Consider the following 14,574-nt stretch of genomic DNA (forward strand, 5'->3'; position numbering starts at 1 on the left):
CAAAAAAATGGAAACAATATCTCAGGCCAGGAAAGGAAAGTCAAAATATGCAGAGGCGATGAGGTTCATTGAAATACCTGATTATTTATTTATTTAGCATCCAATAGATCATACATGTGATATTGGATTTGTCATTTGATTACACGTAACACGTAATAACACATACTCATAATAAATGGACAAACATATACAAACATGCCAGGGAGCTCTACAAAACAATATTGCAGAGGATAGTGCAGATATAAGTGGTGTGGCGGAAAAAGTAGATTCTGGGGAAACAATTTTGAGACACTCAACTATAAACATATCGGTTGGCTTAACTTAAAATATTGAAATGTTTGCCTCAATTTAATTACTGCATTCCACATCAGTATTACTTAAGAAGTTATTTGTAATATACTTGTTTATTGTTTTTTCTTGGTAAATGGATGATACAAAATAAAGTTGTACATCAATATGTTGTGCAGAAAGTAGATTTTGAAATACTTGATATTTTCATGGTCTTTTTTAAATATGTGTATGCAGATTGTTGTTTTGATTTATGGATGTGTCAATTACTGTTTTCAAATTAATGCATTACATGTGAAGCTTGCAAAAGTTTCATCCATATAAAAATCCCTAGAGTTTTTTGCATTTCCAGAAAAATGACAATTTTGCAGAAATAGAGTTTTGAAGAAACATTCATCAATTTGGTCTTGTTAATTAAGCAGAAGTGGATGTGCTATAGCTGAACTTTTTTTTTTTTTATTATTTTTTTCAGTACTACAATGACTATGGAGATATCATCAAGGCTACCTTAGGAAAGGCTCGTGAAATCAACAAGACCAATTGTGCTCGGACCATGGCCCTCAGTCTCACTATGCTCTTCCGTGATCTCCAGAGAGATGGGAGTCGGATTAATAGACAAATTGAAGATTTCATAAGTTTAAAGGTAACCATAGGCAAAAAAGTCAGAATTTTGTATTAGTGTGTTTGATAGTGTATGTGAAGTTTTCCCTGGTTCTTTTGCCTTTCAAAAGATGAAGATGTATGACAAGACAAAGAAATTTACAAGCATATATGTGAGAGGACTGCTGACATGACATTTTATCAGTGTGTAATGAATGTAGGGCAAAAAGGATTATTTGAGATAAACCGTACATGGGAAGAAGGGAGCAGAAGTTGTATATTCAGTTCATTAGACACTCTGCTATGAGTTTTCTTAATCAGATTGGATTGTTAATGTGTTTCTGCATGACCAGTCACATGTCATCTTTTGTTAAGTACGTTGCTAATGTTGTCCTTGGATTGTTCGGATCATTTCAGTCACTCCTTGGCTTTCACTTGTGTGAGGCAAAAGTTGCTACTTATTGTGCAGTATTCAAACAAGTGGCTCTATACAAATTTATAAATATGATAAAGGACAGCTGACAATGGCAGGTCAACATGTCCAACTGTTGTCCAGAGTAGCTGGGTTTGATTTGTCCCATCAGATATTTTTCTCTAGTGGGAGGATGGGAACGGGGCCCACTCAGCTTTAACTCAATTGAGGAATTGAGCTAAAAAAGCTAAGTAGTAGTGGCTCCCAAGTTTCTGAAAGCTGGTAATGGCTGGCAGAGTGATGTGCTGCCTTCCATATAGGATCCAAATGACACTGTTGGCAGAGGAAGATGATAGGACAACTGATCAGAGTTATGAAGCTGTTTTTGATGGTGCTGGAGAAAACACTTTTTTGTTTTCAAAACTTATGGAACTCGAAGAGCTTGCATTGTTAAGTTAGGGTATAAGAATGTACAAATGCCCCTTGGGATTCCAGAACAGCTTGTAAAAAAAGCTAGCATTCTCTTCTTGTGTAACTTAAACATATTTTGTACAGTTAGTACATTAAGTTATGTAAGAAACTGTCTTGGTCAAGTCAGTTTTTATTTATTTATTAGATTACAGTGAAACCCCTATTTTACATTTCTGTGTGATCCATGCTTAAAAACCGCACAGAATTGGGGTTGCAGTGGATGAGGCAGCAGACTGTCGATTTGTTATTATTGTACCAGGCTGATGGCAGCTTGTGGAATACTGCTACATTTGGTAGAGTACTGACAAATTCTGTGTAGAAAAGAAAATACGGTTGTATGTCGTAGCCTTCTTCAAAACGTGAAATAAATATTCAGGGCTCAGGAATGAATCTTCCATTGACATGTATTGTTATAACTGATTTCCTGTATTTTTTTTAAGAAATTATACCATATTTTTGAAAAGTTCAAAATCATTAAAAAATATCCAAGTGAACTTACGGAAACTGTAGCTGTTTTCCAAATGCAGTTCCCATATGTAGCAAATTTTTTCTCACCAGAGACGATGAGTGAATGCAAACCAACAAATAGATTTCATGCATCTACTAATCCGATTTTCTCAACCACTACAACTACTATACAAAGTCTCCATCAAAGTAATATTATAGTTTTAAAACTAGTTTCAAAATTCTTTGGTAAGCGCAAACTTATTCTGTAATACAACGAAACACTGAGACATGTTTATCTACTTTAGGTAACAAGTCATGCTAAATTAATAAAAAAAAAGACGTCTTTCATTTTGTTGGTGTGAATCTTCAACTATTAACAATGCAGCAGCACATATTACAGTTTCCTCATCTCTAGACATACCGTGGCAAACAATATGAAAACAATACAACAAATAGTGTTGCAGACGATGCTAATACTCTGAGGAATGTTTACTGCCAGTGTGAACAGAAACAGAGACAAGAAACAGAGTTGGAAACAGAAACATGTTTCCAGTGGCTATGTGACTGTGGCTTCACACTACCTTTTGCGGTGATGGCCTCACTTGCGAGCTTTCAACTATCGACTTTTGTGAGCACTTGTGAATGACCCCTGTGTGAACTGTGTGCATTTAGATTGTTCATTTCCTTCATGATATGTGACGTGTGTGTAGTATGTCATATCAAAGCATCGGTGCATTGAAAGTATATCACAAAAACATCACACATACCATTCAGATACAAAATTCATATGAGTAAGCTGTAGCATAATGGATGATGTTATGGTTAGCTGAGTTCAAGGTTATGGGTTCGCAACTTGCTGTGCGCAAATATTTTTTCAACTTAGCATTGCTATCATGTTCAGGAATTCTGTTATGATTGTAATACAATATGTTCTGCATTATTCGTTGGTAGTAAACATTTCCGCCTGATGAGAGATCAAACGATGAAGCAAATATTTGTCCATTTATTTCCAAGTGTGTGATGATTTCTAAGTGTGTGTTTTGGCAGGAACCTAAAAGGACAGCTTCAGTTGCTGCAAGTGAAACAATGGACAATAACATTCAAATTCTCCCTTGTCACAAATATTTCACACGTTGTGCAACCACATACATATTCCTCTAAAGAGTTCTTGCTACAGCTGAGATTCTCCTGTCACTAAAACATCCATAAACATCAGCTTGGCACCACATTGATCAACAAATTGATTGCCTCGTTCCTGGTCACCTTCATGGCACCGACAAGTTGTGATCGTGTCAGTTCCTGCAAAAAGTAGTGTGAAACATACGTGACACATCGTTACACAGTGAAGCTAAATGTTGTAAGTTGTGTTGGCCTTGCCGATCGTGGATTATATAAGCATTTTCTCTTTCACGTCTCCCTTCTCTGCAGTGGCCTAAAATATTCCCTTAATTCTGCCACCACCCACGGTCTAAGCCATCTGTCTTTGGTGCTACTTACAACTCATTCAGTCACATCAAATGACAATAGGAAGAAAATGGGGCGAAGTCAAGCGAGACATCAAATAAGAACACAGAATCGAGTAAACCTTTCTAGGAAGAAACACAAAATGAGGGAATTTTTAGCATTGGTCTTATGGGTTTTTCAGAGGGTCTACAAATTCATGGTGTAGAATCACAAAAAACATAAAATTTGAGAACTTAAAATCAAAGTTTCACAGTACTTAAATTTTGCTCATTGTTGATGCCAGCAATGTTAAGACAATTAACATTCTCTCTCAAGAAAGCACATTGCAATTTTGCTAGGGGTAAGTTAAAATTACCCTTCAGGAATTAAGCTACAATGCAAGTATCGGTAATAGTTTTGACTGTGCCTTAACAACACTAGTACAATTCCTTGTTTAAATCGAAAGTTATTTTCTTGTCTTAAATATGAGTATGAAAAAGAAATATTTTTGGAATTAGATATTGAAAATAAAACAGATTTAACTTTGTATTATTAGTACAGTTTTCATTTAATATTTTATTACATCATCATACAAATTTTCATTTCCGTAATCTGGTCATTTAGCTAGAAGTTCTTGGATTGTGCAGTTAAAAAATGGTGTCTCAGTGTTCTGTTGGTGTTAATGTTAATGAAGCATGTCAAAAAAGTGTGTATGGAGTGTATCCTAAAGACATTACTTTAATCGAAGATTACTGTGAAGAAGGAAAAGCGTTGTTTTACTTACTAGCAGGCCCAGAGGTCAAATCAGCATGCGTGTATTATGAAATGAAATACGTAAAAAAATTTAATCATGTTTTTGGTCAGTCTTGCATTGACCCTTTTAAGAAACCTATAACAAAAGGTCTGTGAGAAATAACGTGATCATTATTCTAAAAATAAAAGCCCTTTTGTCAGTCTCATACCAGAAAAATCACAGTGTCCAACATGTTATTCTAAGATATTTGCAATTCACAAGGGAAAGGATAGTGAAACCTCAGATACAGAATTGACTTATCGGCAACCACTAAAAAAGTACGACGGTGAGTCAAATGAAAACCTTAACTAATTTTTTATTATTATTTATTGTGCAGAAGTGACACAAAGCTGTATCACTTTTCAACATAATCTCCCCCACACTCAATGCAAGACCTCCAGAGCTTAGAAAGTACATATATTCCTTTAGGAAAAAATTTTTTTGGCAGTCCGCGCAACCACTTGTTCACCATGTGGCATACCTCAACAACAGAATGGAACTTCTTTCCTCCCATTGCGTCTTTAAGTGGTCCAAACATATGGAAATCACTTGGGGGCAAGGTCTGGTGAGTAAGGAGGATGAGGAAGAGGCTCAAAATTCAGGTCTGTGATTGTTGCGACTCTTGTACGGGCAGTGTGGGGCCTTGCATTGTCATGTTGTAAAGTGACTCCTGCTGGCAACAATCCACATCGCTTTGATTTGATTGCAGGCCGCAGATGATTTTTTAGGAGATTTGTGTATGATGCACTGGTGACAGTGTTCCCTCTATTCATGTAATGCTCCAAAATGATGCCTTTTTCATCCCATAAGTGTGTCAGCATAACCTTCTCTGCTGATGGTTCTGTTCAAAACTTCTTTGGTTTTGGTGATGAGGAATGACACCATTACTTGATTGCTCTCTTAGCTTCCAGTTGATGAAAGTGAACCCAGGTTTCGTCCCCAGTAACTATTCTTGCAAGGGAGCCATCATCTTCTCATCCAAAGTGCCGAAGAAGTTCATCACAAGCATCAACACATTGTTGTTCTCTCATTTCAGGAGTCAGCTGCCGTGGTACCCATCTTGCAGACACTTTGTAAAGCTGAAGAACATCATGCACAATGTGGTGTGCTGACCCATGACTAATCTGTAAACATGCTACAGTGTCATTCAGTGTCACTCAATGGTTTCCCTTCTCTATGGCTTCAACTCTTGCAGTGTTCCGTGGAGTCACAACTCGTTGTGCCTGACCTGGATGAGAAGCGTCTTCCATTGAAGTCGCACCATTTGCGAACTTCCTACTCCATTCGTAGACTTGCTGCTGTGACAAACATGCATCACCGTACTGAACCTTCATTTGTCGATGGATTTCACACCTTCACTACACAAAAACCGACTAACAGAATGCTGTTCTTCCCTGGTGCAAGTTGGAAGTGGGGTGGCCATATTTATACTGATACTGCAATGGTATATGTGCATCTGCACTATGCTGCCACCTACAGGCCATTCTGCACACTGTTTGTAGCACGCTTACCAACTTACTGTATAACGGTGCGAAATTTCTATTTGTTATTACAAATTTAAGGTTTTCATTTGACTAACCCTCATAGATACAGTTTGTGAAATCATGGGTATATTGCCTGCTAGTAAAATTAGGAAACTGTCAAGATAAAAGACTAAGTGCCTTGAATACAAAAATTGATAGTCAAAAAGAATTTGGAAGTTCAATTTCAAAATACAATTTGTACTAAAATAGATTGAAGTTCTAAAACCTCACCAACCAAATATGATGATTTGATAGAAAAACTAAATGCAGTACTTCAAACAAAGAGGATAAAGTTAAGATTATCAGTTTACTGCCGAATTCTTGGAATTGAGCAAAAGTTAGTGATGAATCTAATGTGTCAGAACGTCTTGTTAAGTTATGAAGGCAATTAGAAAAAGAACAGGGAATTTTACCAGCATTGCAAAAGAAAAGTGCATCTAATTTGGTAGAGGAAAACACAATCAATAAAGTTATTGAGTATTATGACGATGACAATAACAGCCATTGATACTCTATAAAAAGTAACTATACTATACAGTGTAATAGAAAAATTATTAAAGCTGAGAAATTAATCTTTCTTTCAAAAACTGCTGTTCAAAAATGGAGTTTTTTTTACTTGTGGCTGATAACTTTGAACTATTAAAAATATATTAGAGAATACATTCGGCTAAGTGATAATGATGTTAATTTGTAGCCCAGTGTGTGTTGAACTAAATGCATTTTATAGGACAATCCACTACTGAATAATTGTAAAAAAAAGTAGATGCTTGCAAATATGAAAAACTGCATGCAGCCTGGAACAAGTATGGCTGTCATTTCAAAATAATAAACAATAAATTTTTTAAAAAAATATTTGACTACTGAACATTGGGTAATTCACCCAGCAAACATAAAATTTTTATGATAAGGTCAAGCACCCACTGCTGGACCACTTGGTATGGATTTGTGACCCATGGTAGTAAATAATTCAGTTAATGAAGCATGTAATTCTTATAGGGGATGCACAAAAATGTTGAAATACCAAAAACACAACACATTTCCATGCCTAATATGTTGTAAGAAAACCGTTGGCATTTAAAACAGCTTCCAGTTGTCTCAGAATAGATAAATCCAGGTCCTGTAGGGTTTTCAGGGGATAATTATACCATTCTTCCTGCAAAACAGTGGCAAGTTCAGGTAATGATGGTACAGGAGGATAGCAATGATGCCCCCAATATCTGCTAAGCAGACATTAAAGGCTCAATAATGTTGACATCCGTTAGCTGTGGAGGCCAGAGGGGATGTGACAATTGATCCTCATGCTCACAAAACCAGTCCTGGATGGTGGGAGCAGATGCCATGTCGTCTTGGAACACAGCATCACTGTTGGAGAACAGAAAGTGTACCATAGGATGGACTCGATCAGCCAAAATGGTCGCATAAACCTTGGCAGTAATGTGACCTTGCAGAGCAGCCATGGAACCCATGGAATTCTATGATATGACTGCCCAACTTGCCATTGAACCCATTCAACATTTCACTCTTGGAATGTGAACTCAGCCTGAAGTAGGAAACATTGTGAAACAAGTCTCATTGGACCACATGACTTCCATTGCTCCCTAGTCCAGGTGTTATGGCTCTGGCATCACTGATCAGTAGTTTTAGAATTCTAGCTCACCCTGCAATTATCTGCTTACGGAATTATATTTGTGATGTTCTGGTGCTAATATGAATCAAGAGTGCGACATTCAGTTCTGCAGTGACTTTTGCAACTGTCTTTCTCTTATTTTTCATCCTCTTATTTTTTGTCACAATCAGTGACAATCTGACATGATCACCCAACACATACTTTGGTCCTTGTTGTGATTTAGTAGATGGTTTTTCTCCACTTTCTTGTGTGTGGTATAAATCTTTGATATGGTGGCTCTTGAAATACCCGACATTTAATCATCTTTAGTTACTGAAGCATTCCCCATATGAGAATTAACAATTTTATCATATTCTAAGTCACTTAACTGTGACATAATGCACTCATAACTATGCAGAATACTATACTGACTATAACTGACAGTTGCAACATATTGAGAACATTGCATAAGTGCCATTTGTGGTCAGATATGAGAGCAAATCAGCAGGCTTGGTTAGCATGCATATTTCACATTGTTTTCATATTTTTGTCCAACATCTGTACCATATCAGACAGTGGCAAAATGTAAGCATGAAATACATGGAAGGGCTTTTAAGTTAAACAGTCTTTCAGAACTGCATGGATGGATATAAAAACTCTAATCCAGTTAAGGTTTTGTAATAAGAGATTGTGCAAGCTTCATATCTCTTACACTACTTATATGTAAACTTTGCTATACGTTCAAAAGTATCTGGATGCCATTACAGAGGCTGAGTGGAAGTCACAGGATAGCTGTTAAAACCTGTGAAGCATGAATGGCACTAGTAAAAGAGTTCAATAATTTATTCTCAATGTTTACAAATTTTCGTACTTCTGCACCGTACTTGACTGTCACTCATTCAGCTGTGTGTTGGAATCTAGCTGACATCTGCCCAATCAGCTCTGCAGTCACATGCTCAGGTGAGATTTAGCAACACCAGTGTCTTGTCAGGTTATCGACGACCAGGTACGGCCATTGTGCAGTGCAAAGTGGACTCATGCTGGTTGCTGGAATCTGCTTGGTCCCTCTCCAAATTCTATGATGATATTTGATGACCCATTCGAAATGTACTTGATGTTGGTAGTTGTATGGTCAGTATATCTCCTCAACTACAGCTGGTAGGCTTCAGCACCTGGAGGTGCCTCAGTGTTTAACTAGAACATGGACCACATGAGGCGCTGTTGCTGGCTTTCGTGTTGAAGTTCAGTGCTGCGATATGGGGTTGTTGGAAGATGTCAGCTCCTCCATCAGTAGATGGTAAGCAGTGGGCAGCATGATGTTCATCAGGTGAAGGCCATCATCTTGAGTACATCTTTGGCTATTTCATAGACAATGCTGGACATTTAGGACATAGATTCACTACAATATAGTCACCATGGAATGGAGTGCTATTACTGTGAATGCCATTGATCCCGATGATCCATTCATGACGAGAGCTGGGGTGTTTAAAGGGAGCTGGCTCGAGCCTACGATGCAAGGCTCAGTTTGTAACAACTGCTTGTGTCCTTAATCTGCTATATTCACATAACAGACCATTAACTACTGCATCAGGTCCTCATTATGTGCTCTTCCATAAGGGAATGAGCCTCATGCAATGTGTCTTATGAGCTAATGAATATGCTTCTCCTGCTTCCTTTTGTTTTCTGTTGCAGTCCCCTTTCTGCTGAATGTGTATCCTAACTCAGCAGACAGTGTTGCATTACGTGACACACTAGCCTACATCCTGCTTCCGTTCCTTGTCTTTGGCATGACTAGAGTTTGCGTGTAACAGTGTGAATAAGTTTTATTTAAAAATTTCTAATTTCTACCAATTACTATTATGTGCCCTAACACCATATTAGTAGACATAAATGTGAGATGTGTTCACTGATGGCTTTGTGATGGCTTGAACTCTGCTAGGGGAACTTTCAGTGAGACGTCTGAACATATGTAGAGAACTTGCAGTCCATCTCACCTCAAGAGCTAAAACGAGAGAAGATAGTGATGTTGGATGTTAGGGTCTAGGGTGAAATTGACATTCTAACTCTCACCAAGGATGTTGCATTGGGTTCAGGTCTGGTCTCTGTGCAGACCAGTCCATTTCGAGAGTGTTATTATCCACAAACTTTTGCCTCACAGATGCTGCTATGGCAATGTGCATTGTCGTGCTGTGTCACCAAACTGTTCACCTGCTGTAAGCAGTATGTAATCCTACAAAATATGTTCATATCCTTCCACATTTAGCTTTTTCTTCAACACTGTGATGGGACCACACCCTAATCCTGGAAAACACCTCCATACTGTAATAACACCTCCATAGTGCACAACTGGCGCTACACATGATGGCAGGTATGTTTGCCAGGCATTTGCCAAACCATTCCATCAATTTGATGTAGAGTGTAGCGTGTTTCATCACTCCGAAGCACTCATTTCTAATCATCCATTGTCCAGTAGTGTCATGCTATACGTCACATCGAGCTTCACTTTGCAGGGATTAAGAAATGTGTACCTTTTGAGGTGCTGCTCAACCATACCCCATCCTTTTTAATTCCCTACACGCAGTCATTATGCTATCTGGAGTGCTGAGAGCACTTTGGAACTATGAATGATTCACTCCACTGATTTAATGCAATTGTTTACAACGACCCTCTGCAATGCTTGACAGTTCTTGTCTGTCAGTATGTGATGGTCAGACAGTGTTGGTTTAGATGTGGTTGTTCCTTCATGTTTTCACTTCAGTCATATGACCAGCAGTCAATGTTAGCAGCTTTAGAATGGTTGAAATGTCCGCAATTGACGAGGTACTGGCAGAAGTAAAGCTGTGAGTACCGGGCGGGAGTCGTGCTTCGGTAGCTCAGTTGGTAGAGCACTTGCCCGCGAAAGGCAAAGGTCCCGAGTTCAAGTCTCGGTCGGGCACACAGTTTTAATCTGCCAGGAAGTTTCATATCAGCGCACACTCCGCTGCAGAGTGAAAATCTCATTCTGATTTATTAGTTAGTCGACATCTGATTACTAGTCCATGCTCGAAGACACTGAGCTCTCCTGACCCACCTATTCTACTGTTACAGCTTCTTACTGACAACACAGTACTCACCCTCATGACTCCAGTGGTCAGTTTCACAATTTATAGGGATGTACTGACATGTCTGATCAGATGGCGTATATTTTAGACTTCTGCAATGTGGTTAATAGTTTACCCACATTACTGAAACCTTGTGTATTGGTAAAATCAATCACATACAGGCATAGCATTCAGAAACACTTAAGTAGTACTTACATTTGTGCATCTCAGGAGTTTTACTTAGTGGGATAGCGTAGCGGTTAGCACACTGGACTTGCATTCAGGAGGACAACGGTTCTGATGTAGATATCTATGATTTCCCTAAATTGCTTATGGCAAAATCTGGGATGGTTCATTTGAAAGGGCACAGCTGCTTTTCTTGTCCATCCTTCCCTACTCAGTGTGCGTGCTTCATATCTAATGACCTGGTAGTCGACTGGACGTTAAACACTAATCTTCTACTACTACTCGGAAGTTTTTAATTATATTGTCTAATATTTCTGTGTATCCATAAGATGTTTAGGACCTTTTCTTTATTAGTACAGTTCCATCCTTCTGTTGGTTTGAAAGCAATGAAACTAAGTGTTGTGGAAAAACTGTGTGTCAACAAAGAGAAAGTAAGAAATGCTACTTAATATATGGAGAATGTGTTAGTGGAACAGTAATTGCAATAAGGTAGGAAAGGAGGTTCTTCTCTGGAAATTGCTTTCTGTAGAGTTCCTTTGCCTGAGTAGTTTTGTGCCTACCTTCAACCACAATAATGGAAAAGTAATGCAGATGCAGTTTTTAATCAAGGGCTGTCTTTACTGTACACGTCATGTATACTATATACTTCCCATAATAATTCTATATGTAGCTGTGTTATTAATGGTAAAATACTGTTGCAGTTACTATTCTGCTAACTTACATTGTCAATAGATTAGTAGCATTTCTACCTTCTGTTCAGTGGCGCACCTTGTACTTTCACAAAGCTTCAGCAGAAAATGGGTGACTGAGTGGACAGTGTGCATTTTCATTCAGTTTTTGTCTAATGTCAACTCCAGGAAGTGGACATGTTACATTACTAAGGCTGTGTGCACTGTAAGTCAATCAAATTTGTGTTACTGTCCTGTACCCGCTATTAGTACATGGTGATACATTTCTTTTGTGTTCTTAAGGAGAAGTGGGTACTGAATAAAAATACTGCTGCTATTTAAAAAGACATTTTGCTGTTCATATCTTTGTAACTAACAAATTTTCAAGAAAGACAATCAAGCCGGTTAATGTCCCTCTGATAGGTAAACAACATTTTCTTGATACAATTTTTTTTCTTCTGGACAAAAAGTTACTTTGGCTAATAAAGGTAAATGGAACACACTGCGTAGTGTAAAGAGTACTACTCAGATCTACACTTGTGCGTCTAAGGAAAACTGCAGCAGACTTCTGACAATGTCCATATTTTCTACTAGCATGAAAAGTTGCTATTTCACAGAATTTTGAAGGAATTTGTATTCCTTCAGAATATTTATGCTGCAGAGTCCTGCCATTCCAGGTATGTAACAGGCTCTTTGCCATGTCATCATTAACAGAGTTCATCACCACCACCCTATTGCTGAAACAAGAAACTACTGCTGGTATATGTGGCCATAAAAGCTGGAATCCTAGTTGGAAGGTGCAACCCTTGTTTCACTCTTTCTTCAGCTTTTTCTAAAGTACTTCTCTCCAAATTTTAAATGGCTTTGTCATTTCATTAAGAATTCACTTCCCATAATAATTAATCCTAATGAATCCAAATTCACACTGTCATAACTTGGAATGAATATCAGTTTTATTTGCTGACTCCACATTTCACAAAACTTTTACCCGGCAAATCATCTCGAGAGTGACATTATTTTGGAGAGAGTTTTAATTTTGTGCTTGACTTACACTGCACATTTTTGTAAGGCATAAATGTAAATACAAAAACTGCCAAATATGGTGCTTCAGCTTGAAAATCACACCAATCAACATGGTGCATGCTTAGTGTGCTTCAGTCAGTCAAGCTGAGCGAGATCTATAGTGATTAGCACACTAGAACATTTGGGAAGACAATGATTCAAATCTGTGTCCAGCCATCTAGGTTTAGGTGTTCCATGATTTGTCTAAATCATTCCAAGCAAACACTGGGGTGGTTCGTATGGATTGGCATGACCAGTTTCCTTCTCCATCCTTGAAACAGTTCAGAACTTGTGCTCCGTGTCCTCAAAATGAGAGGTTTCTTAAATATTTCATGAAGAATTGCAAAAAACAAGTAAATAAATAAAAAAGGTTAGTTTGCTAATATCATGAGACTTGCGTGAAAGAATACAAAAAGTGCCAGTAGCCGATACAGCAGTCACATTTCAGGAGATTTTGCTACATCTAATCAGTTAAAAATTACAAATACCTATAGTAGGAAGAAAGTCATAATAAATACATCTGTAATAAGAGGCTCTTGTTCAGTTACAGATTTTTAAAAACCTCAAATTTGAGATTTGTTTGTGTTTAGAGGTAATGATATAGGCTCTGATTACTTCCTAGTTACTTCAAATATGTAATATTAAAAATGTAATTTAAAAATCTACTAAATGTGTTGCACATTTCATGATTCCAGTCTCATCTCAAATTTTTGTCTCATATTGGTTTTTTTTTTATTATTAAAGGAATTAGCAAAACGATTTGCGCTCTCTTTTGGACTGGATGCTGTGAAGAACCGTGAAGCAATAACAGCACTTCATCGTGAGGGTATATTATTTGCAGTTGATCCACTGGAAAATATTGAAGACCCTACAGGCCCCCCTCCCAACCTACCATTCCTTGAGATACTCACTGAATTTACGAATAAACTACTGAAACAGGATAAACGTGTTGTGTAAGTAGAATTTAAGGAATTATATATTAAATTTATTGTATAGGAAATTTTTGGAGTAAATTAAAAATAACTAATAGTTGTAAATTGTTTCTTTAGCAGTGCAGTCCCTTGCTCTGAATTGGTAGTTTTTGACTGCACACTTCTGCATTCAAACAATAATGTGCACAATAGCAGTGGAAGTGATTTTTGAATGCTACATTTTACCGTGTTCTCCTGTGTTCAGTTGCTGTGTGCAGGAAGAGTTATGAAAAGCTTGCTGGTCAACTTTTAATGTCACTTGTGATGTCTCGAAAGAAAGAAAGAAAAGAAAAAGAAACCTTATTATTCATAATGTTAACAAGTGCTAGTTATGAGGCATACAAAGAGACTACATTGTGCAAAGGAGCTGGGGAGCCTCATTAAAAATAGGAGTACTTGAAAGAATTGCATTGTTGTCATTTTGATGATTGCTGAGCATGTGATCATGTGACGAATTGCAATAGTAAAATATACTCTCCAAGTGGTGGCAGGAACAAATGCACAAAAAAGTTAAGGAAATGTGTAAACTTTTATAGCTAGTTGGCAGTTGGGTTTAAGGGGAACAAAGAGGGGTGAAGGGAAATGACTGAAGAGGTTTAGGAAAGGGGGGAGGGGTTTACTGAAAAGTTGTCCAGAACTTTGGGTCAGGGGAGACTTAACGAATGGGATGAGATACAAAGACACTTCACTGTATGCTGCAAGACTTCCTGCTGATCGTCTGTCACCAGTTTGTTTGCTAATTGGACTGCACTTTTCTTTCCTTATTGCCACTTGCTTTTAGGTGAGTCAGTTACATTTTTGTACATATGTTTTTGACCAATTTCCTATGATTATGTTACTGCTGTCACTTGCATTATTTTATTTCCAAAACACAGTCTATTCCATTTTCGCCAGTGGCTTCCTCTCTTTGTTTTCTCTGTTTAAAAAATTTTGTTTGTTTCCTTGTTTTTCCCAAGAACTTCCCCAATCACACTTTTATTGTTGTAATTTTTTTCCTATCATAGGTACACTTTCCTCATGAGAA

General features: G+C 37.7%; 1 protein-coding gene across 2 annotated transcripts in view; it reads left to right on the forward strand.

Annotated features, from left to right (window-relative positions):
• LOC126336530 (cohesin subunit SA-1) overlaps positions 1–14,574 on the forward strand; it is a 141,204-nt gene that overhangs the window by 111,996 nt on the left and 14,634 nt on the right. For both annotated transcript variants that reach the window (XM_050000342.1, XM_050000330.1), the window contains 2 exons: positions 761–931; positions 13,324–13,532. In XM_050000342.1, the coding sequence (XP_049856299.1) occupies positions 761–931; positions 13,324–13,532 (380 nt within the window). The remainder of the gene's footprint in view (positions 1–760; positions 932–13,323; positions 13,533–14,574) is intronic.

The sequence above is a fragment of the Schistocerca gregaria genome, chromosome 1 (assembly GCF_023897955.1).
Source record: "Schistocerca gregaria isolate iqSchGreg1 chromosome 1, iqSchGreg1.2, whole genome shotgun sequence".
Taxonomy (NCBI): Eukaryota; Metazoa; Arthropoda; class Insecta; order Orthoptera; family Acrididae; genus Schistocerca; species Schistocerca gregaria.